Source organism: Scyliorhinus torazame, chromosome 31 (genome assembly GCF_047496885.1).
Source record: "Scyliorhinus torazame isolate Kashiwa2021f chromosome 31, sScyTor2.1, whole genome shotgun sequence".
In the NCBI taxonomy this organism is placed as follows: domain Eukaryota; kingdom Metazoa; phylum Chordata; class Chondrichthyes; order Carcharhiniformes; family Scyliorhinidae; genus Scyliorhinus; species Scyliorhinus torazame.
The window spans coordinates 16,580,476-16,602,106 of NC_092737.1; the positions used below are offsets into that span (position 1 = coordinate 16,580,476).

The window sequence follows — 21,631 nt, forward strand, 5'->3', positions numbered from 1 at the left end:
GGACAGTGTAGAGGGAGCTTTACTCTGTATCTAACCCCGTGCTGTACCTGTCCTGGGAGTGTTTGATGGGGACAGTGTAGAGGGAGCTTTACTCTGTATCTAACCCCGTGCTGTACCTGTCCTGGGTGTGTTTGATGGGGACAGTGCAGAGGGAGCTTTACTCTGTATCTAACACCGTGCTGTACCTGTCCTGGGAGTGTTTGATGGGGACAGTGTAGAGGGATCTTTACTCTGTATCTAACCCCGTGCTGTACCTGTCCTGGGAGTGTTTGATGGGGACAGTGTAGAGGGAGCTTTACTCTGTATCTAACCCTGTGCTGTACCTGTCCTGGGAGTGTTTGATGGGGACAGTGTAGAGGGAGCTTTACTCTGTATCTAACCCCGTGCTGTACCTGTCCTGGGAGTGTTTGATGGGGACAGTGTAGAGGGAGCTTTACTCTGTATCTAACCCCGTGTTGTACCTGTCCTGGGTGTGTTTGATGGGGACAGTGCAGCGGGAGCTTTACTCTGTATCGAACCCCGTGCTGTACCTGTCCTGGGAGTGTTTGATGGGGACAGTGTAGAGGGAGCTTTACTCTGTATCTAACACCGTGCCGTACCTGTCCTGGGTGTGTTTGATGGGGACAGTGTAGAGGGAGCTTTACTCTGTATCTAACCCCGTGCTGTACCTGTCCTGGGTGTGTTTGCTGGGGACAGTGTCGAGGGAGCTTTACTCTGTATCTAACCCCGTGCTGTACCTGTCCTGGGTGTGTTTGATGGGGACACTGTAGAGGGAGCTCTACTCTGTATCTAATTCCATGCTGTACCTGTCGTGGGAGTGTTTGATGGGGACAGTGTAGAGGGAGCTCTACTCTGTATCTAATTCCATGCTGTACCTGTCGTGGGAGTGTTTGATGGGGACAGTGTAGAGGGTGCTTTACTCTGTATCTAACCCGTGCTGTACCTGTCCTGGGTGTGTTTGATGGGGACAGTGTAGAGGGAGCTCTACTCTGTATCTAACCCCGTGCTGTACCTGTCCTCGGAGTGTTTGCTGGGGACAGTGCAGAGGGAGCTTTACTCTGTATCTAACCCCGTGCTGTACCTGTCCTGGGAATGTTTGATGGGGACAGTGTAGAGGGAGGTTTACTCTGTATCTAACCCCGTGCTGTACCTGTCCTGGGAGTGTTTGATGGGGACAGTGTAGAGGGAGCTTTACTCTGTATCTAACCCCGTGCTGTACCTGTCCTGGGTGTGTTTGATGGGGACAGTGTAGAGGGAGCTTTACTCTGTATCTAACCCTGTGCTGTACCTGTCCTGGGTGTGTTTGATGGGGACAGTGTAGAGGGAGTTTTACTCTGTATCTAACCCCGTGCTGTACCTGTCCTGGGTGTGTTTGATGGGGACAGTGTAGAGGGAGGTTTACTCTGTATCTAACCCCGTGCTGTACCTGTCCTGGGAGTGTTTGATGGGGACAGTGTAGAGGGAGCTTTACTCTGTATCTAACCCCGTGCTGTACCTGTCCTGGGTGTGTTTGATGGGGACAGTGTAGAGGGAGCTTTACTCTGTATCTAACCCTGTGCTGTACCTGTCCTGGGTGTGTTTGATGGGGACAGTGTAGAGGGAGTTTTACTCTGTATCTAACCCCGTGCAGTACCTGTCCTGGGTGTGTTTGATGGGGACAGTGTAGAGGGAGCTTTACTCTGTATCTAACCCCGTACTGTACCTGTCCTGGGAGTGTTTGCTGGGGACAGTGTAGAGGGTGCTTTACTCTGTATCTAACCCGTGCTGTACCTGTCCTGGGTGTGTTTGATGGGGACAGTGTAGAGGGAGCTCTACTCTGTATCTAACCCCGTGCTGTACCTGTCCTCGGAGTGTTTGCTGGGGACAGTGCAGAGGGAGCTTTACTCTGTATCTAACCCCGTGCTGTACCTGTCCTGGGTGTGTTTGCTGGGGACAGTGTCGAGGGAGCTTTACTCTGTATCTAACCCCGTGCTGTACCTGTCCTGGGTGTGTTTGATGGGGACACTGTAGAGGGAGCTCTACTCTGTATCTAATTCCATGCTGTACCTGTCGTGGGAGTGTTTGATGGGGACAGTGTAGAGGGAGCTCTACTCTGTATCTAATTCCATGCTGTACCTGTCGTGGGAGTGTTTGATGGGGACAGTGTAGAGGGTGCTTTACTCTGTATCGAACCCGTGCTGTACCTGTCCTGGGTGTGTTTGATGGGGACAGTGTAGAGGGAGCTCTACTCTGTATCTAACCCCGTGCTGTACCTGTCCTCGGAGTGTTTGCTGGGGACAGTGCAGAGGGAGCTTTACTCTGTATCTAACCCCGTGCTGTACCTGTCCTGGGAATGTTTGATGGGGACAGTGTAGAGGGAGGTTTACTCTGTATCTAACCCCGTGCTGTACCTGTCCTGGGAGTGTTTGATGGGGACAGTGTAGAGGGAGCTTTACTCTGTATCTAACCCCGTGCTGTACCTGTCCTGGGTGTGTTTGATGGGGACAGTGTAGAGGGAGCTTTACTCTGTATCTAACCCTGTGCTGTACCTGTCCTGGGTGTGTTTGATGGGGACAGTGTAGAGGGAGTTTTACTCTGTATCTAACCCCGTGCTGTACCTGTCCTGGGTGTGTTTGATGGGGACAGTGTAGAGGGAGCTTTACTCTGTATCTAACCCCGTACTGTACCTGTCCTGGGAGTGTTTGCTGGGGACAGTGTAGAGGGTGCTTTACTCTGTATCTAACCCGTGCTGTACCTGTCCTGGGTGTGTTTGATGGGGACAGTGTAGAGGGAGCTCTACTCTGTATCTAACCCCGTGCTGTACCTGTCCTCGGAGTGTTTGCTGGGGACAGTGCAGAGGGAGCTTTACTCTGTATCTAACCCCGTGCTGTACCTGTCCTGGGAGTGTTTGATGGGGACAGTGTAGAGGGAGGTTTACTCTGTATCTAACCACGTGCTGTACCTGTCCTGGGAGTGTTTGATGGGGACAGTGTAGAGGGAGCTTTACTCTGTATCTAACCCCGTGCTGTACCTGTCCTGGGTGTGTTTGATGGGGACAGTGTAGAGGGAGCTTTACTCTGTATCTAACCCTGTGCTGTACCTGTCCTGGGTGTGTTTGATGGGGACAGTGTAGAGGGAGTTTTACTCTGTATCTAACCCCGTGCTGTACCTGTCCTGGGTGTGTTTGATGGGGACAGTGTAGAGGGAGCTTCACTCCGTATCTAAACCCGTGCTGTACCTGTCCTGGGAGTGTTTGATGGGGACAGTATAGAGGAAGCTTTACTCTGTATCCAACCCTGTGCTGTACCTGTCCTGGGAGTGTTTGCTGGGGACAGTGCAGAGGGAGCTTTACTCTGTATCTAACCCCGTGCTGTACCTGTCCTGGGAGTGTTTGATGGGGACAGTGTTGAGGGAGGTTTACTCTGTATCTAACCCCGTGCTGTACCTGTCCTGGGAGTGTTTGATGGGGACAGTATAGAGGGAGCTTTACTCTGTATCTAACCCTGTGCTGTACCTGTCCTGGGAGTGTTTGCTGGGGACAGTGCAGAGGGAGCTTTACTCTGTATCTAACCCCGTGCTGTACCTGTCCTGGGAGTGTTTGATGGGGACAGTGTAGAGGGAGGTTTACTCTGTATCTAACCCCGTGCTGTACCTGTCCTGGGAGTGTTTGATGGGGACAGTGTAGAGGGAGCTTTACTCTGTATCTAACCCTGTGCTGTACCTGTCCTGGGTGTGTTTGATGGGGACAGTGTAGAGGGAGCTTTACTCTGTATCTAACCCCGTGCTGTACCTGTCCTGGGTGTGTTTGATGGGGACAGTGTAGAGGGAGCTTTACTCCGTATCTAACCCCGTGCTGTACCTGTCCTGGGAGTGTTTGATGGGGACAGTGTAGAGGGAGCTTTACTCCGTATCTAACCCCGTGCTGTACCTGTCCTGGGAGTGTTTGATGGGGACAGTGTCGAGGGAGGTTTACTCTGTATCTAACCCCGTGCTGTACCTGTCCTGGGAGTGTTTGATGGGGACAGTGTAGAGGGAGGTTTACTCTGTATCTAACCCCGTGCTGTACCTGTCCTGGGTGTGTTTGATGGGGAAAGTGTAGAGGGAGCTTTACTCTGTATCTAACCCTGTGCTGTACCTGTCCTGGGTGTGTTTGATGGGGACAGTGTAGAGGGAGTTTTACTCTGTATCTAACCCCGTGCTGTACCTGTCCTGGGTGTATTTGATGGGGAGAGTGTAGAGGGAGCTTTTCTCCGTATCTAACCCCGTGCAGTACCTGTCCTGGGAGTGTTTGATGGGGACAGTATAGAGGGAGCTTTACTCTGTATCTAACCCTGTGCTGTACCTGTCCTGGGAGTGTTTGATGGGGACAGTGTAGAGGGAGGTTTACTCTGTATCTAACCCCGTGCTGTACCTGTCCTGGGAGTGTTTGATGGGGACAGTGTAGAGGGAGCTTTACTCTGTATCTAACCCTGTGCTGTACCTGTCCTGGGTGTGTTTGATGGGGACAGTGTAGAGGGAGCTTTACTCTGTATCTAACCCCGTGCTGTACCTGTCCTGGGTGTGTTTGATGGGGACAGTGTAGAGGGAGCTTTACTCCGTATCTAACCCCGTGCTGTACCTGTCCTGGGAGTGTTTGATGGGGACAGTGTAGAGGGAGCTTTACTCCGTATCTAACCCCGTGCTGTACCTGTCCTGGGAGTGTTAGATGGGGACAGTGTCGAGGGAGGTTTACTCTGTATCTAACCCCGTGCTGTACCTGTCCTGGGAGTGTTTGATGGGGACAGTGTAGAGGGAGGTTTACTCTGTATCTAACCCCGTGCTGTACCTGTCCTGGGTGTGTTTGATGGGGAAAGTGTAGAGGGAGCTTTACTCTGTATCTAACCCTGTGCTGTACCTGTCCTGGGTGTGTTTGATGGGGACAGTGTAGAGGGAGTTTTACTCTGTATCTAACCCCGTGCTGTACCTGTCCTGGGTGTATTTGATGGGGAGAGTGTAGAGGGAGCTTTTCTCCGTATCTAACCCCGTGCAGTACCTGTCCTGGGAGTGTTTGATGGGGACAGTATAGAGGGAGCTTTACTCTGTATCTAACCCTGTGCTGTACCTGTCCTGGGAGTGTTTGCTGGGGACAGTGCAAAGGGAGCTTTACTCTGTATCTAACCCCGTGCTGTACCTGTCCTGGGAGTGTTTGATGGGGACAGTATAGAGGGAGCTTTACTCTGTATCTAACCCTGTGCTGTACATGTCCTGGGAGTGTTTGATGGGGACAGTGTAGAGGGAGCTTTACTCTGTATCTAACCCCGAGCTGTACCTGTCCTGGGTGTGTTTGATGGGGACAGTGTAGAGGGAGCTTTACTCCGTATTTAACCCCGTGCTGTACCTGTCCTGGGAGTGTTTGATGGGGACAGTGTAGAGGGAGCTTTACTCTGTATCTAACCCTGTGCTGGACCTGTCCTGGGAGTGTTTGATGGGGACAGTGTAGAGGGAGCTTTACTCCGTATCTAACCCCGTGCTGTACCTGTCCTGGGAGTGTTTGATGGGGACAGTGTAGAGGGAGCTTTACTCTGTATCTAACCCCGTGCTGTACCTGTCCTGGGAGTGTTTGATGGGGACAGTGTAGAGGGAGCTTTACTCCGTATCTAACCCCGTGCTGTACCTGTCCTGGGAGTGTTTGATGGGGACAGTGTAGAGGGAGCTTTACTCTGTATCGAACCCTGTGCTGTACCTGTCCTGGGAGTGTTTGATGGGGACAGTGTAGAGGGAGCTTTACTCTGTATCTAACCCCGTGCTGTACCTGTCCTGGGAGTGTTTGATGGGGACAGTGTAGAGGGAGCTTTACTCTGTATCTAACCTCGTGCTGTACCTGTCCTGGGAGTGTTTGATGGGGACAGCGGAGAGGGAGCTTTACTCTGGATCTAACCCTGTGCGGTACTTCTCCTGGGAGTGTTAGATGGGGACAGTGTAGAGGGAGCTTTACTCTGTATCTAAACCCGTGCTGTACCTGTCCTGGGAGTTATTGATGTGGACAGTGTAGAGGGAGCTTTACTCTGTATCTAACCCCGTGCTGTACCTGTTCTGGGAGTGTTTGATGGGGACAGTGTGGAGGGAGCTTTCCTCTGTATCTAACCCCATGCTGTACTTTTCCTGGGAGTGTTTGATGGGGACAGTGTAGAGGGAGCTTTACTCTGTATCTAACCTCGTGCTGTACCTGTCCTGGGAGTGTTTGATGGGGACAGTGGAGAGGGAGCTTTACTCTGGATCTAACCCTGTGCTGTACTTCTCCTGGGAATGTTAGATGGGGACAGTGTAGAGGGAGCTTTACTCTGTATCTAAACCCGTGCTGTACCTGTCCTGGGAGTTATTGATGTGGACAGTGTAGAGGGAGCTTTACTCTGTATCTAACCCCGTGCTGTACCTGTTCTGGGAGTGTTTGATGGGGACAGTGTAGAGGGAGCTTTACTCTGTATCGAACCCCGTGCTGTACCTGTCCTGGGAGTGTTTGATGGGGACAGTGTAGAGGGAGCTTTACTCTGTATCTAACCCCGTGCTGTATCTGTCCTGGGAGTGTTTGATGGGGACAGTGTAGAGGGAGATTTACTCTGTATCTAACCCCGTGCTGTACCTGTCCTGGGAGTGTTTGATGGGGACAGTGTAGAGGGAGCTTTACTTTGTATCTAACCTCGCGCTGTACCTGTCCTGGGAGTGTTTGATGGGGACAGTGTAGAGGGAGCTTTACTCTGTATTGAACCCCGTGCTGTACCTGTTCTGGGAGTGTTGGAGTGGGACAAGTCCACACAAACCACCAGCACCCCAATCTTGGCTGCCAGGATGGTGCGAGCGATGGACCAACCTCTTTGCCTCACACCTGACTATTCCGACATTGTCTTTGCAGCCAACACTGACCATGTGCTCCCTCAACTTGTCTTCCACCAGGTGCAGCAACTTTACAACATGACACAGAGGTCCCGAGAAGAATGCCAACATATCCTGCAGGATTTTAACTGGAATTTGGAGAATGCCAGTCAGTACGTGCTGAAGAGGAAGGTGGGTACGACGGTGGCAGGCGGCAGCAGGCAGTCGGGCACTGGGCCACACACACGCTTAATCCCTGGGCTCTACAGAACGGCCTCGTCCACAGGGAGTGCGGGAGGCGATCCGGCATATTGCGAGGGGGCGAATTGCTCCTCGTCAATTTCCAATTGCCGCCTGGTAACCCCTTAGGCACAGCGCTAGCGGGTAGGAGGTCAAGGGTGGGCGAAGAAGGGTGGAGAGAGGCATGACTCAGGTTGGCAGACATACCCCCCTGGCTGTACCTGTCCTGGGAGTGTTTGATGGGGACAGTGTAGAGGGAGCTTTACTCTGTATCTAACCCCGTGCTGTACCTGTCCTGGGAGTGTTTGATGGGGACAGTGTAGAGGGAGCTTTACTCTGTATCTAACCCCGTGCTGTACCTGTCCTGGGAGTGTTTGATGGGGACAGTGTAGAGGGAGCTTTACTCTGTATCTAACCCCGTGCTGTACCTGTCCTGGGAGTGTTAGATGGGGACAGTGTAGAGGGAGCTTTACTCTGTATCTAACCCCGTGCTGTACCTGTCCTGGGAGTGTTTGATGGGGACAGTGTAGAGGGAGATTTACTCTGTATCTAACCCCGTGCTGTACCTGTCCCGGGAGTGTTTGATGGGGACAGTGTAGAGGGAGCTTTACTCTGTATCTAACCCCATGCTGTACTGTCCTGGGAGTGTTTGATGGGGACAATGTAGAGGGAGCTTTACTCTGTATAACCCCGCACTTTACCTGTCCTGGGAGTGTTTGTTGGGGACAGTGTAGAGGGAGCTTTACTCTGTATCTAACCCCATGCTGTACCTGTCCTAGGAGTGTTTGATGGGGACAGTGTAGAGGGAGCTTTACTCTGTATCTAACCCCGTGCTGTCTCTGTCCTGGGAGTGTTTGATAGGGACAGTGTAGAGGGAGCTTTACTCTGTATCTAACCCCGTGCTGTACCTGTCCTGGGAGTGTTTGATAGGGACAGTGTAGAGGGAGCTTTACTCTGTATCTAACCCCGTGCTGTACCTGTCCTGGGAGTGTTTGATGGGGACAGTGTAGATGGAGATTTACTCTGTATCTAACCCCGAGCTGTACCTGTCCTGGGAGTGTTTGATGGGGACAGTGTAGAGGGAGATTTACTCTGTATCTAACCCCGTGCTGTACCTGTCCTGGGAGTGTTTGATAGGGACAGTGTAGAGGGAGCTTTACTCTGTATCTAACCCCGTGCTGTACCTGTCCTGGGAGTGTTTGATGGGGACAGTGTAGAGGGAGATTTACTCTGTATCTAACCCCGTGCTGTAACTCTCCTGGGAGTGTTTGATGGGGACAATGTAGAGTGAGCTTTACTCTGTATCTAACCCCGTGCTGTACCTGTCCTGGGAGTGTTTGATGGGGTCAGTGTAGAGTGAGCTTTACTCTGTATCTAACCCCGTGCTGTACCTGTCCCGGGAGTGTTTGATGGGGACAGTGTAGAGGGAGCTTTACTCTGTATCTAACCCCCTGCTGTACTGTCCTGGGAGTGTTTGATGGGGACAATGTAGAGGGAGCTTTACTCTGTATAACCCCGCACTTCACCTGTCCTGGGAGTGCTTGATGGCGACAGTGTAGTGTTATGGGCCAGGGTTTAGAGAACCCCGAAGTGTATCATGGAGTTCACCTGATCAACAACTTTTACTAGATTGTGGTATGGGGAGCACACGGCCCACTCTACAGGTGTGGGACAGCAGAAATGGAAAAGTATTTTTTAAAAGCAAAACAATGTTTATTCTATGAACTCAAGTTAACCTTTTTAAAACATACAGTGAACATCTTAGCAACCATTAATTCAAATACAACCCCCAAAGAATACAACACTAAGTAATCCTTTAAGCTTTCCTTTCAACATCCATAAGACTTAAAACAAAACTTTTAACAGAAGCACATCAGGTTAAAGTCACTACTGAGAGCAGTTATTAGTTTTAAATCACCAAAGGATCGGTTTACAGTCTTTGTATTACAGAGAGAGAGATTCATACACCTTCTGGCTGTGACTGCAGCTATCCAGCTCTGAAAACTAAACTAAAACACACCCTGCAGACGACAGACAGCCCAGCTCCACCCACTCTCTGACATCACAGCAGTAGTAAACACCCATTTCTTAAAGGTACTCTCACTGCAGATATTTATACACACCCATTTATAAACACCCATTTCTTAAAGGTACACTCACATGACAGTAGAGGGAACTTGACTCTGTATCTGGATCTGTGAGTAATACAAACCAAATGTGCATTTTGCTGAATAAGTGCCTTGTTTATCCACTTGCAGTTGAAATCGTGATCATTCCCTGAGGAAGCTGAGGAATCTGGGAAAAATCTTCAGAGCCGAAATGGACACCAGTATTTTGAGGACATATTATGGGATGCCTCGTTGTGCAGGAATTCCCGAGATGTACGGTTTCGCGAGGGGCACTCGGCTGTCAGTGGTTGTCCTGTGAGCTGATTGGCTTGCTCCGATGTGACCACCTTGAGTGTTCTGTGGAGGACCCTCGACACGTGCGTAGGGGGTGACCCTGGCTAAATGGCCCCCCGACCCCCCACTTTGCCCCCATCGCCTTACACCAACTCAACCAAACTGTTTGCTGTCTGCCACGTGCGGGATTTTGGAGTCGATCCTGCGATATGATTGGTCTGGACATTTTTGTGGGACTAGGCAACGAGGTTACTTGTCTGTCTGACTTAGTCACGTGATCCAGGATGTCACCTGATTTGATGTACAAGGCCGGGAATGGAGGGGTCACACTTCCCAATGGATCGGTGCATCTAGACATGGCGGATCGGGAACGCCCTGTGTCTGGGCAACGTGCCAAGAGCTCACACTCCCATCTTTCAATAAAATATTTCTCCAGCCGAATCTCCAATTTCAGATAGAACGTCGCACACAGACTCAGGCCATTGGGCCCACCTGCTCCATACTGGTGAATCAGCTCCACATGAGTCTCCTCCCTTCATCTCACCCCATCTCCGTTTCCTTCATTCCTTCCTCGCTTGTGTCTTTATCCAGCTTCCCCCCTTCAACGTATCGATACTATTCACCTCAACCACTTCCCGTGGGAGCGAGTCCCACATTCTCCCCACTCCCTGTGGGAGCGAGTCCCACATTCTCCCCACTCCCTGTGGGAGCGAGTCTCACATTCTCTCCAATCCCTGTGGGAGCGAGTCCCACATTCCCCCCACTCCCTGTGGCGTGAGTCCCACATCCTCCCCAGTCCCCTGTGGGAGCGAGTCCCACATTCTCCCAACTCCCTGTGGGAGCGAGTCCCACATTCTCCCAACTTCCTGTGGGAGCGAGTTCCACATTCTCCACACTTCCTGTGGGAGCGAGTCTCACATTCTCCCCAATCCCTGTGGGAGCGAGTCCCACATTCTCCCCACTCCCTGTGAGAGCGAGTCCCACATTCCCCCCACTCCCTGTGGGGTGAGTCCCACATCCTCCCCAGTCCCCTGTGGGAGCGAGTCCCACATTCTACCACTCCCTGTGGGAGCGAGTCCCACATTCCCCCCTCTCCCCGTGGGAGCAAGTCCCACATTCTCCCCACTCCCCGTGGGAGCGAGTCCCACATTCACCCACTCCCCATGGGAGTGGGTCCCACATTCTCCCACTCCCTGTGGGAGCGAGTCCCACATTCTCCCCACTCCACGTGGGAGCAAATCCCACATTCTCCCTACTCCGCGTGGGAGCGAGTCCCACATTCTCCCCACTCCCAGTGGGAGCGAATCCCACATTCTCCACACTTCCCGTGGAAGCGAGTTCCACATTCTCCCCACCCTCTGTGGGAGCGAGTCCCACATTCCCCCCACTCCCTGTGGGAGCAAGTCCCACATTCTCCCCAGTCCCCTGTGGGAGCGAGTCCCACATTCTCCCCACTCCCTGTGGGAGCGAGTCCCACATTCTCCCCACTCCCCGTGGGAGCGAGTCCCACATACTCCCCACTCCCTGTGGGAGCGAGTCCCACATTCTCCCCACTCCCTGTGGGAGCGAGTCCCACATTCTCCACATTCCCCCCACTCCCCGTGGGAGTGAGTCCCACATTCTCCCCACTCCCCGTGGGAGCGAGTCCCACATTCTCCCCACTCCCCGTGGGAGCGAGTCCCACATTCTCCCCACTCCCTGTGTAAAGAAGTTTCTCCTGAATGCTCTGGTTGGATTAATCGCTGACCGTCTTGTCGGTCGCACAAAATGGAAGTGGCACGATGCTTTGGAAGCAGTTAGGAGCATCTCAGAGGAGGTTGACCCGACTAATATCAGGAATGGCCGATTGTCTTACGAGGAAAGATAGGACAGGCTGGGTTTGTACCCACTGGAGTTTAGAAGAGTGTGAGGCGATCAAAACAAATAGGGGGCAATTCTCCCGAACCGCCGGCCCTAGTGGGGATTTGCGATGGCCCGTTGAATTGGCCAGCAGGGCCAAATGCGGATTCTCACCTGCCGTCAAATCCGTTGTAAGTCTACCAGCCTGCTGTTCAAGGCCCAGGCCAGTCCCTGCCCACCCTGGAGGTAGGTGTATAGAAGGTACTTTCCCCCCCCCCCCCCCCCCCCCCCCCCACTTGCTCATCCTCGGAGGGAGCGGGGCCAGGCTCGCACTGCCAAGGGTGGGACCTTGAAGTGGAGAAACTGAGGGCGTAGGCCCGAAGGGGGCAGGGGCTTGACGGGGAAGCCCTGAAGTTTGGGAGTGGGGGACATTTGACATGCCTACAATGGGGTGTCACTCACTTGGGTGGTGGGCCTTGCTAGCGATTCAGGGGATTGGGGCTGGTGTTATTCTGTGATCTGCCACTGGGAAAGGCACCCCATCGCGATCAAATCCCCTCTCGGCCTACTCTCCTCCCAGGAAAGCAGCCCCAACTTCTCCAATTGATCCACGGGATTGAAGTTCCTCATCCCGGGAAATATTCCCGTGAATCTCCCCTGCACCCTCTCCAAAACGTCAGCGGCGGTATTAGTTCTCGAAGCTCCTTCGGCTGAAGATTCATTTAAATCGTAAACCTCGTTTTATTGATTTTTTTTTTGAGAAATATTTTTATTGAAGGCGTTTTTACATATATACACAAAAATATCAAAAGACCAAAACATCGACATGAACAGAAACCAACAACCCCCTCCTCCGATACCAACACCCCACCTTCCTAATTTTCCCCCCTTAACCCAGCCCCTCCCCCTCCGCTGATCCGTCAATCCTTCTGGAAGAGATCAATGAGCGGTTTCTACCTCCAGTTGATCCCCTCCTCCGACCCCCGCCAAACATTTTTTTCCAATGAAGGGGCAATTTAGCGCGGCCAATCCACCTAACCTGCACATCTTTGGGTTGTGGGGGGGGGGGCGAAACCCACGCAGACACGGGGAGAATGTGCAAACTCCACGCGGACAGCGACCCAGGGCCGGGATCGAACCCGGGACCTCGGCGCCGTCCGGCCAAGCGAATTTGATCTTCTCCAACATCAGGAATTCTGGCAGGTCCCCCCCGGTCTCCGAGTCCCACCACCACGACAAGATCCGTCTCTGGGCTATCAGCGAGGCAAAGGCCTCTCTTCCCACCCGGATCTTCCGAAGCACCGATTATCGCCACCTCTGGACTCCGGGCCAATCCCACACCCAGAATCCCGGACGTCGCGTCCGAGAACCCCCTCAGCTTCCCCTAGGCGGTCCTCCAACAACAACCTGCAACACTGCAGGGGACAGCCCCGGGAAGGAAGGCCCCTCTCTCCTCGCCAAGTCCCTCACCTGCAGGTACCTGAAACCGTTCCCTTTTGATCTACTGCTCCAGCCCTGCAAACTTGCCCAAGTCCCTGAAGTCCTCCATTCCCTCTGCCCTGGGAAGCTCACATCCTGCCCAGCTGGCACACAGCTGCGATGATCACATATCAGTGCCCACACAGACATTCCCTCTGACCCGAGATACAGCCTGAACAGGACCCACGTTGAAACCACCACCCATCACCGAGTATCAAACCGGCCAGAACAGAAGAGGCGCCAACAACAATGCCCTCAAACCCGTCGCCCGACACGACGCCGCCTCCATCCTCCCCACATCCACCACCCATTTCCTCCCCATTGCTACGTTCGCCGCCCAATGACAATTTGGCAAATTCGCCAGGACCCCCCCCCCTCCCCGGGAACACCCTCCTCACCAGCGGGGTCTTCCCCGCCCACACAAACCCCCAAAAGCGTCCCGTTAACCTTCCTGAAAAAGGCACAAAGGTGGGGAGGTTCTGGAGCACGGACCAGAACCTGGGAGCACCGTCATTTTCGCTGCCTGCCCGCTCCCAGCCAATGCCAGAGGCAACACATCCACCTCTTTAATAAATCCACCTTCCTTCCCTCCGCCAGTCGTGCCAAGTTCAATTTGTGGCAGCTGGGCCCGGCCCCGTGCCAACCTGGATTCCCAGATACCAAAATCTCGCCCCCACCAACCGGAACAACAGCTCCCCTAACCTCCTCTCCTGCATTAATCGGGAACACCTCGCTCTTCCCCGTGTTCAATTGGTATCCCGAAAAACGGCCAAATTCCCCCCAAATCTCCACAATCCCTCCAATGCTGCCCACCAGGTCCGAGATGTATAACAAATTATCCGCAATCAGCGATGCTATGCTTGGCCCCCCCAGTCCAGCCAATCCCTTTCCAACCCCCGGACGTCCTAAGCACCATTGCCAACAGCTCTATCGCCAAGGCGAAAAGCAACGGGAACAGTGGGCACCCCCGTCTCTTCCCACGATGTAACCCAATGTACCCGGAGCTCGGCCTGTTCGTCCGCTCGCTCGCCCCCGCGTAACAACCGAACCCGACCCACAATCCCCTGCCCAAATCCGAACCGCCCCAGCAAACACGCCCACTCCACCCGATCAAAGACCTTCTCCACATCCATCGCCACCACCCCCTGCCCCTCAGAGGGCATCATAATTACCTGAAGCAGGTTACCCTCATTCACCAACAACTGCCTTCCCTTCACAAACCCGCCTGGTCCTCCCCTACCACCCCCGGCACTCAGTCCTCGATCCGCGATGCCTTCGCTACCAACTTCGCATCAATGTTCCAGCAGAGATAATCGGGCAGTACGATCCACACGGCTCCGGGTCCTTATCGTTCTTTAAGATCAGGGAGATGGGCGCCCGCAACAATGTGGGAGGGAGTTCCCCACTGTCCCTTGCCTCATTGTACACCCTCACTAACAATGGGCCCCAACTCCACACCAAACGTCTTCCAAAACTCCAACAGAAACCCGTCCGGTTCTGGGGCCTTCCCCGCCTGCATCGCACCCATCACCTCCCTCAGCCCAATTAGAGCCCCCAATTCCTGCATTCTCCCCCCCCCCCCACCATCTTCGGGAACTCCAATCCATCCTTGAATGTCTCATCCCCTCCTCGGCTGGTAAAGCCTTCTTATAGGCCTCAAATACCCCATTCTCCGCCTCCGGGTCCGTCACCACTTTACCCTTCCCATCCCTCACCCTCTCAATCTCCCTCACCGCTGCCTGCTCCCCTCAGCTGATGGGCCAGCAGCCTTCTCGCCTTTTCCCCGTACTCATACACTGCCCCACTGCCTTCCCATGGGCACTAACCTAACTCCACCCGGAGGCCCTGCTTCTCCTTCAGCAACCCCCCTCCTCCAGCACCACCGATCCACCCTCAGAATCTCCTACCAGCCTCGCCCTCTGTTCTCGCGCCACCCTCTCCCCATGCGCCCGGCTCAAAATAAATCCCCCCCCCCCCCCCCCCCCGTAACTACCGCCTTCGAGTGCCTCCCACAGTGTGGAGGCTGTGACCTCCACCCTGTCCTTCAGCTCCACACAGCCTCGACTGGCGGCTCTCACCCCCGCACAGCGTGCATCGCTGTGGACGTTGGCCCCCCCCCGGACCACCCACAAATCCACCCAGTGCGGTGTGTGGTCGGAAACCACAATCACCACACGGGGAAAACACAAGAACTCCTTCGCCCTCGGCCTCCCAAACCTCCACAGGGACGCAGGACCCCTCCCCCCCATGCCAGTGTCTGGGGGGCATTGCAAAGGATAGTGTCAAAGGGGCATCGCCAAGGGGCAGTGTCTTGGGATAGTGCCATGGGTGACTGCCAGGGTGCTGCCCGGGCATATTCTTCTCACCCCCACACTGCCCGGGGGGCTGTAGTTACCTGTGCGCCCCCCTACTGGGCTCTGTCTGCCTGACTTGCGTTGCTCCAGGCCCGTTGTAAATCTCACTGTCACGTCAGCGAGGGGGGTTGGGGGTGGGGAATTCCCAATGTGTTGGCCGGGGGGGGGGGGGGGGGGGAACGAGACAGCAGGCAACTCCGCTAATGAGATGACAATGTACTCGAACAAAGCCCTCGGCCTACCTGTGCGGGAACCTCGGTGCGTCAATGGCGATGGGGCGCTGGTGGGCAAGTCGCGAGACCTCGCTTCCGGCCTCTGGCGGGATTTTGAGCCCGCGTCGCCACTCGCGCCCGCGGCGAATCCCGGCCCGTAGGTCGGGCTCTGCGACCGGGAGGCGCTGGCGGACGGATTCTTTGCCCGCTGCACCCCGGGCCAGACAGCGAGCTGCCTCTGCCCCCGAGTGTGGACCCCGGTTTGAGACGCACTAATCGAGCATTGCCACGCTCAGGGTCTGCTTGCAGGAGGCCGGGGAGGGGGGGGGGGGGGGGGGGGCTACCACCAGCAGGAGAGGCATTCCAGGAGCTACATGTAAACATTTTCTTTGAATCCTTTGGCTTTTAGGAGTCACAAAGATATGGAAAATAGGGTTTCGAGAGGGCTCTTTGAAGACACAGTCATCGCCTCAAGTAGCCCAGAATCCTTTGGCCTCCCCAGCCTCCATGGGAAGGCTGGGCTTCATGAGGGTGGACAGGTTTGGGGGGGGGGGGGGGGGGGGTTGTCAGGGGTTTGGGGTGAGAGGTCACAAGGAGAAGCCTCCAGGAATGAGCCCCCCCACCCCCCACACATCCCCCCGCAGAGTTGGAAACCCCATCCCTGCTGATCACTCCATCACGGAAATTCCCAACGTCATTCCAGCACTTTCCGCTCGGTGGTTCGGACGTCACGTCCCCGCTGCGGCCTTGAGGTAATGTCCAATACTGATTACTGTCCTGTGTACACTATGGGGCCACAGTCCAGGGATTGCAGAGTCCAGCATTTCCCCAGGAAAGGAACAATTAATCCCTTGTAAACGTTGGCATTCAATATCGCACAATAGATACCATGGCGGCGCCCCCACCCTCCCACGACGTTTGAGGGGACCAAATTCACCGTCTTCTAAATTCAGGCTTCAGTCCCACTGTAGGCCCAGCCAGGGAGAGTGCTGGCTGGTGGAGATTCCAATGGCTAACAGAATCTCCTTTCCCCTTCATTCTCCTGGGCCTGTTCCCAAAACTTCCCCTCCCAGGCCTTTCCCTCGCTCTCTTGCTTTTTCCTCCGCCCCACATTCACTCCCTCTCCTCCCTTTGCTATCTCTCTCCCTCCATCCCTCATTCTCTCCCTTTCTCCCATTCTCCCTTTGCCCTCTCTCTCCCTCCACCCACATTTTCTCCCACTCCTCCACCCGACCTTGCTCGCTTTGCTCTTGCCCCACACCTTCTTTCCCTCGTTTTCTTCCTTCCTTCCATTTCTCCCTCCTATCTTCCCCCTCTCTGCCTCTCCCTCACCAGCAGTAATGAATCTCTCCTGCATCTAACTCTCCCGCTCCCCCACCTTGCAAGTGTCCGGTATTGACAGCATCACCCAAAAGGAACAAGGAATTCTCAATCCTGACCCTGCTGAATAAACAGTGACTCTGTACTGTTACACAGTGAGTGATCCTCACCCTGAATAAACAGTGACTCTGTACAGTTACAGTGAGTGATCCTCACCCTGAATAAACAGTGAATCTATACAGTTACACAGTGAGTGATCCTCACCCTGCTGAATAAGCAGTGACTCTGTACAGTTACACAGCGAGTGGTCCTCACCCTGCTGAATAAACAGTGACTCTGTAAAGTTACACAGTGAGTGATCCTCACCCTGCTGAATAAACAGTGACTCTGTACAGTTACACAGTGAGTGATCCTCACCCTGCTGAATAAACAGTGACTCTGTACAGTTACACAGTGAGTGATCCTCACACTGCTGAATGAACAGTGACTCTGTACAGTTACACAATGAGTGATCCTCACGCTGCTGAATAAACAGTGACTCTGTACAGTTACACAGTGAGTGATCCTCACACTGCTGAATAAACAGTGACTCTGTACAGTTACACAGTGAGTGATCCTCGCCCTGAATAAACAGTGACTCTGTACAGTTACACAGTGAGTGATCCACACCCTGCTGAATAAACAGTGACTCTGTACAGTTACAGTGAGTGAGCCTCACCCTGCTGAATAAACAGTGACTCTGTACAGTGACAGTGAGTGATCCTCACCCTGCTGAATAAACAGTGACTCTGTACAGTTACACAGTGAGTGATCCTTACCCTGCTGAATAAACAGTGACTCTGTACAGTGACACAGTGAGTGATCCTCACCCTGCTGAATAAACAGTGACTCTCTACTGTTACACAGTGAGTGATCCTCACCCTGAATAAACAGTGACTCTGTACAGTTACACAGTGAGTGACCTTCACCCTGCTGAATAAACAGTAACTCTGTACAGTTACACAGTGAGTGATCCTTACCCTGCTGAATAAACAGTGACTCTGTACAGTGACACCGTGAGTGATCCTCACCCTGCTGAATAAACAGTGACTCTGTACTCTTACACAGTGAGTGATCCTCACCCTGAATGAACAGTGACTCTGTACAGTTACACAGTGAGTGATCCTCACCCTGCTGAATAAACAGTGACTCTGTACAGTTACACAGTGAGTGATCCTCACACTGCTGAATACACAGTGACTCTGTACAGTTACACAGTGAGTGATCCTCACCCTGCTGAATAAACAGTGATTCTGTACAGTTACACAGTGAGTGATCCTCACCCTGCTGAATAAACCGTGACTCTGTACAGTTACACAGTGAGTGATCCTCACCCTGAATAAACAGTGTCTCTGTACAGTTACACAGTGAGTGATCCTCAACCTGAATAAACAGTGTCTCTGTACAGTTACACAGTGAGTGATCCTCACCCTGCTGAATAAACAGTGACTCTGTACAGTTACACAGTGAGTGATCCTCACCCTGCTGAATAAACAGTGATTCTGTGCAGTTACACAGTGAGTGATCCTCACCCTGCTGAATAAACAGTGACTCTGTACAGTTACACAGTGAGTGATCCTCACCCTGCTGAATAAACAGTGACTCTGTACAGTTACACAGTGAGTGATCCTCACCCTGCTGAATAAACAGTGATTCTGTGCAGTTACACAGTGAGTGATCCTCACCCTGCTGAATAAATAGTGACTCTGTACAGTTACACAGTGAGTGACCCTCACACTGAATAAACAGTGACTCTGTACAGTTACACAGTGAGTGATCCGCAACCTGAATAAACAGTGTCTCTGTACAGTTACACAGTGAGTGATCCTCACCCTGCTGAATAAACAGTGACTCTGTACAGTTACACAGTGAGTGATCCTCACCCTGCTGAATAAACAGTGACTCTGTACAGTTACACAGTGAGTGATCCTCACCCTACTGAATAAACAGTGACTCTGTACAGTTACACAGCGAGTGACCCTCACCCTGAATAAACAGTGACTCTGTACAGTTACACAGTGAGTGATCCTCACCCTGCTGAATAAACAGTGACTCTGTACAGTTACACAGTGAGTGACCCTCACCCTGAATAAACAGTGACTCTGTACAGTTACACAGTGAGTGATCCTCACCCTGAATAAACAGTGACTCTGTACAGTTACACAGTGAGTGATCCTCACCCTGAATAAACAGTGACTCTGTACAGTTACACAGTGAGTGATCCTGACCCTGCTGAATAAACAGTGACTCTGTACAGTTACACAGTGAGTGATCCTCACACTGCTGAATAAACAGTGACTCTGTACAGTTACACAGTGAGTGATCCGCACCCTGAATAAACAGTGACTCTGTAGTTACACAGTGAGTGATCCTCACCCTGAATAAACAGTGACTCTGTACAGTTACACAGTGAGTGATCCTCACCCTGCTGAATGAACAGTGACTCTGTCCAGTTACAGTGAGTGATCCTCACCCTGCTGCATAAACAGTGACTCTGTACAGTTACAGTGAGTGATCCTCACCCTGCTGAATAAACAGTGACTCTGTACAGTTACACAGTGAGTGATCCTCACCCTGAATAAACAGTGACTCTGTACAGTTACACAGTGAGTGATCCTCACCCTGCTGAATGAACAGTGACTCTGTACAGTTACACAGTGAGTGATCCTCACCCTGCTGCATAAACAGTGACTCTGTACAGTTACACAGTGAGTGATCCTCACCCTGCTGAATAAACAGTGACTCTGTACAGTTACACAGTGAGTGATCCTCACCCTGAATAAACAGTGACTCTGTACAGTTACACAGTGAGTGATCCTCACCCTGAATAAACAGTGACTCTGGACAGTTACACAGTGAGTGATCCTCACCCTGAATAAACAGTGACTCTGTACAGTTACACAGTGAGTGATCCTCGCCCTGAATAAACAGTGACTCTGTACAGTTACACAGTGAGTGATCCTCACCCTGCTGAATAAACAGTGACTCTGTACAGTTACACAGTGAGTGATCCTCACCCTGAATAAACAGTGACTCTGTACAGTTACACAGTGAGTGATCCTCACCCTGCTGAATAAACAGTGACTCTGTACAGTGACACAGTGAGTGATCCTCGCCCTGAATAAACAGTGTCTCTGTACAGTTACACAGTGAGTGATCCTCACCCCGCTGAATAAACAGTGACTCTGTACAGTTACACAGTGAGTGATCCTCACCCTGCTGAATAAACAGTGACTCTGTACAGTTACACAGTGAGTGATCCTCATCCTGCTGAATAAACAGTGACTCTGTACAGTTACACAGTGAGTGATCCTCACCCTGAATAAACAGTGACTCTGTACAGTGACACAGTGAGTGATCCTCACCCTGCTGAATAAACAGTGACTCTGTACAGTTACACAGTGAGTGATCCTCACCCTGAATAAACAGTGACTCTGTACAGTGACACAGTGAGTGATCCTCACCCTGCTGAATAAACAGTGACTCTGTACAGTTACACAGTGAGTGATCCTCACCCTGAATAAACAGTGACTCTGTACAGTGACACAGTGAGTGATCCTCACCCTGCTGAATAAACAGTGACTCTGTACAGTTACACAGTGAGTGATCCTCACCCTGAATAAACAGTGACTCTGTACAGTGACACAGTGAGTGCTCCTCTCCCTGAATAAACAATCATTCTGTATAGTTGCTGAGTGATCGTTACCCTCAGAGAGCTGGAGGAGGAGTAACTGAAGGATTCAGTGACCTTCAGGGCAGGACTCAGCCCCACTGAACACAGGACAGGATACTGAATTATTGGGGGCTTGTATTAACGACAAAGGCCAGATTTGTGCTGCTCATGATTCTGCTGCGAATGCCCGCAATGGATCATTTCTGAGTCCCCAGGGGCAACCCACAATGCCCGACCATAATCGTCAAGGGCGTCTTCAGTCCAAGGCGGGAGTCAACTCAGCTCTCACGCAAACTGGTCCCGGCCATAGCGCGATGGTAAATGTCTTTTTCTCCATGATTCCGCTCTTTAGCGACAGGGCATCCAATTCTCCTTCAGAAGTCACAAAATGGGCCGTCCTCGCTGGCTGGCTGGCAGCGCCAGCCTACTGCCACACCCCATCCCGCTGCTGCCGGCTTTTTCCTCTCTCGAAGAACATGAAATCCTGGGGAAGGGCGAAACAGGAACTTTTCACAAGAATACCAAACCCAGAGGGTGAACAACAATTTATACTGCGCGGGAAGAGAGTGCAGGTTGACTGGCGAGTGGATTCTGATCGGTAGAGGCACCATCGTGGAAAATGCACCAGGGCATAGTTAACTGCCCAGCTTTCGTTTCAATTCAAAGCGGATTGGTCAACGCGTTCACATGGGGAATGAAACAAGGAATAGCTGTCGCCCCCCCCCCCCCCCCCCCCCCCCCTCTCCTCGCACCCCCCAACCCTTTGCTCAGCTGAAAAAGGTGCAGTGTGCGGACACGCTCTTGCTGCCTGCAAAGGAGTGGGCCCTGTGTGTGTGTGTGAGAGCCTGGCTGATAATCTTTAATTGGTTGTCAGTAGAATTCCGAGCACACTCAGGATTGTTCAGCAAGTCTCGTTGAATCGCGGAATCAAGTCTCATGTTGGACACTGTATTCCTAGTTACGGAAGGGTGGGCTGGTTGGGGGAAATGAGGAAATGTGAGTTTCCACTGGCTACAGGATCAATAACCCAAAGAGTCATTGAAGGTGATTGGCTAAAGAAAGAAGAGGTGGCAGGAGGAAATGTGTGCTTGAGTGGTGGGTGGCGAGGATGCTTGACAGGCCATTGGAGATGGCGACAGTCGGGGCTTGGCGCAAACACCATGTGTCAGGTGACCAAGTCTCTCGCAGTCGCCGGGACAGGTCTGTGTTTTGGGCACAGTGGCTGAGGACCTTTCGCGGGGCCCT

General features: G+C 52.6%; 3 protein-coding genes across 3 annotated transcripts in view; 1 reads left to right on the forward strand and 2 right to left on the reverse strand.

Moving 5' to 3' along the window:
* Nucleotides 1-9,911, forward strand: part of LOC140404721 (activated CDC42 kinase 1-like) — a 98,702-nt gene extending 88,791 nt beyond the window's left edge. The window contains 2 exon segments of the mRNA XM_072493403.1: nucleotides 6,910-7,020; nucleotides 9,327-9,911. Of these exon segments, the coding sequence (XP_072349504.1) occupies nucleotides 6,910-7,020; nucleotides 9,327-9,338 (123 nt within the window). The 3' untranslated portion in view covers nucleotides 9,339-9,911.
* Nucleotides 9,912-16,428: 6,517 nt separating this feature from the next.
* LOC140404579 (uncharacterized) lies at nucleotides 16,429-20,723 on the reverse strand. Its single transcript, XM_072493182.1, has 3 exons — nucleotides 20,676-20,723; nucleotides 18,499-18,600; nucleotides 16,429-18,399 (listed from the first exon to the last, which is right to left on the reverse strand). Exons 1-3 carry the CDS (start codon nucleotides 20,721-20,723, stop codon nucleotides 17,389-17,391), a joined length of 1,161 nt encoding a protein of 386 aa, XP_072349283.1. The 3' UTR covers nucleotides 16,429-17,388.
* LOC140404722 (phospholipid scramblase 2-like) overlaps nucleotides 20,504-21,631 on the reverse strand; it is a 49,024-nt gene continuing 47,896 nt past the window's right edge. The window contains exon 8 of the mRNA XM_072493404.1: nucleotides 20,504-20,870. Within this exon, the coding sequence (XP_072349505.1) occupies nucleotides 20,811-20,870 (60 nt within the window). The 3' untranslated portion in view covers nucleotides 20,504-20,810. The remainder of the gene's footprint in view (nucleotides 20,871-21,631) is intronic.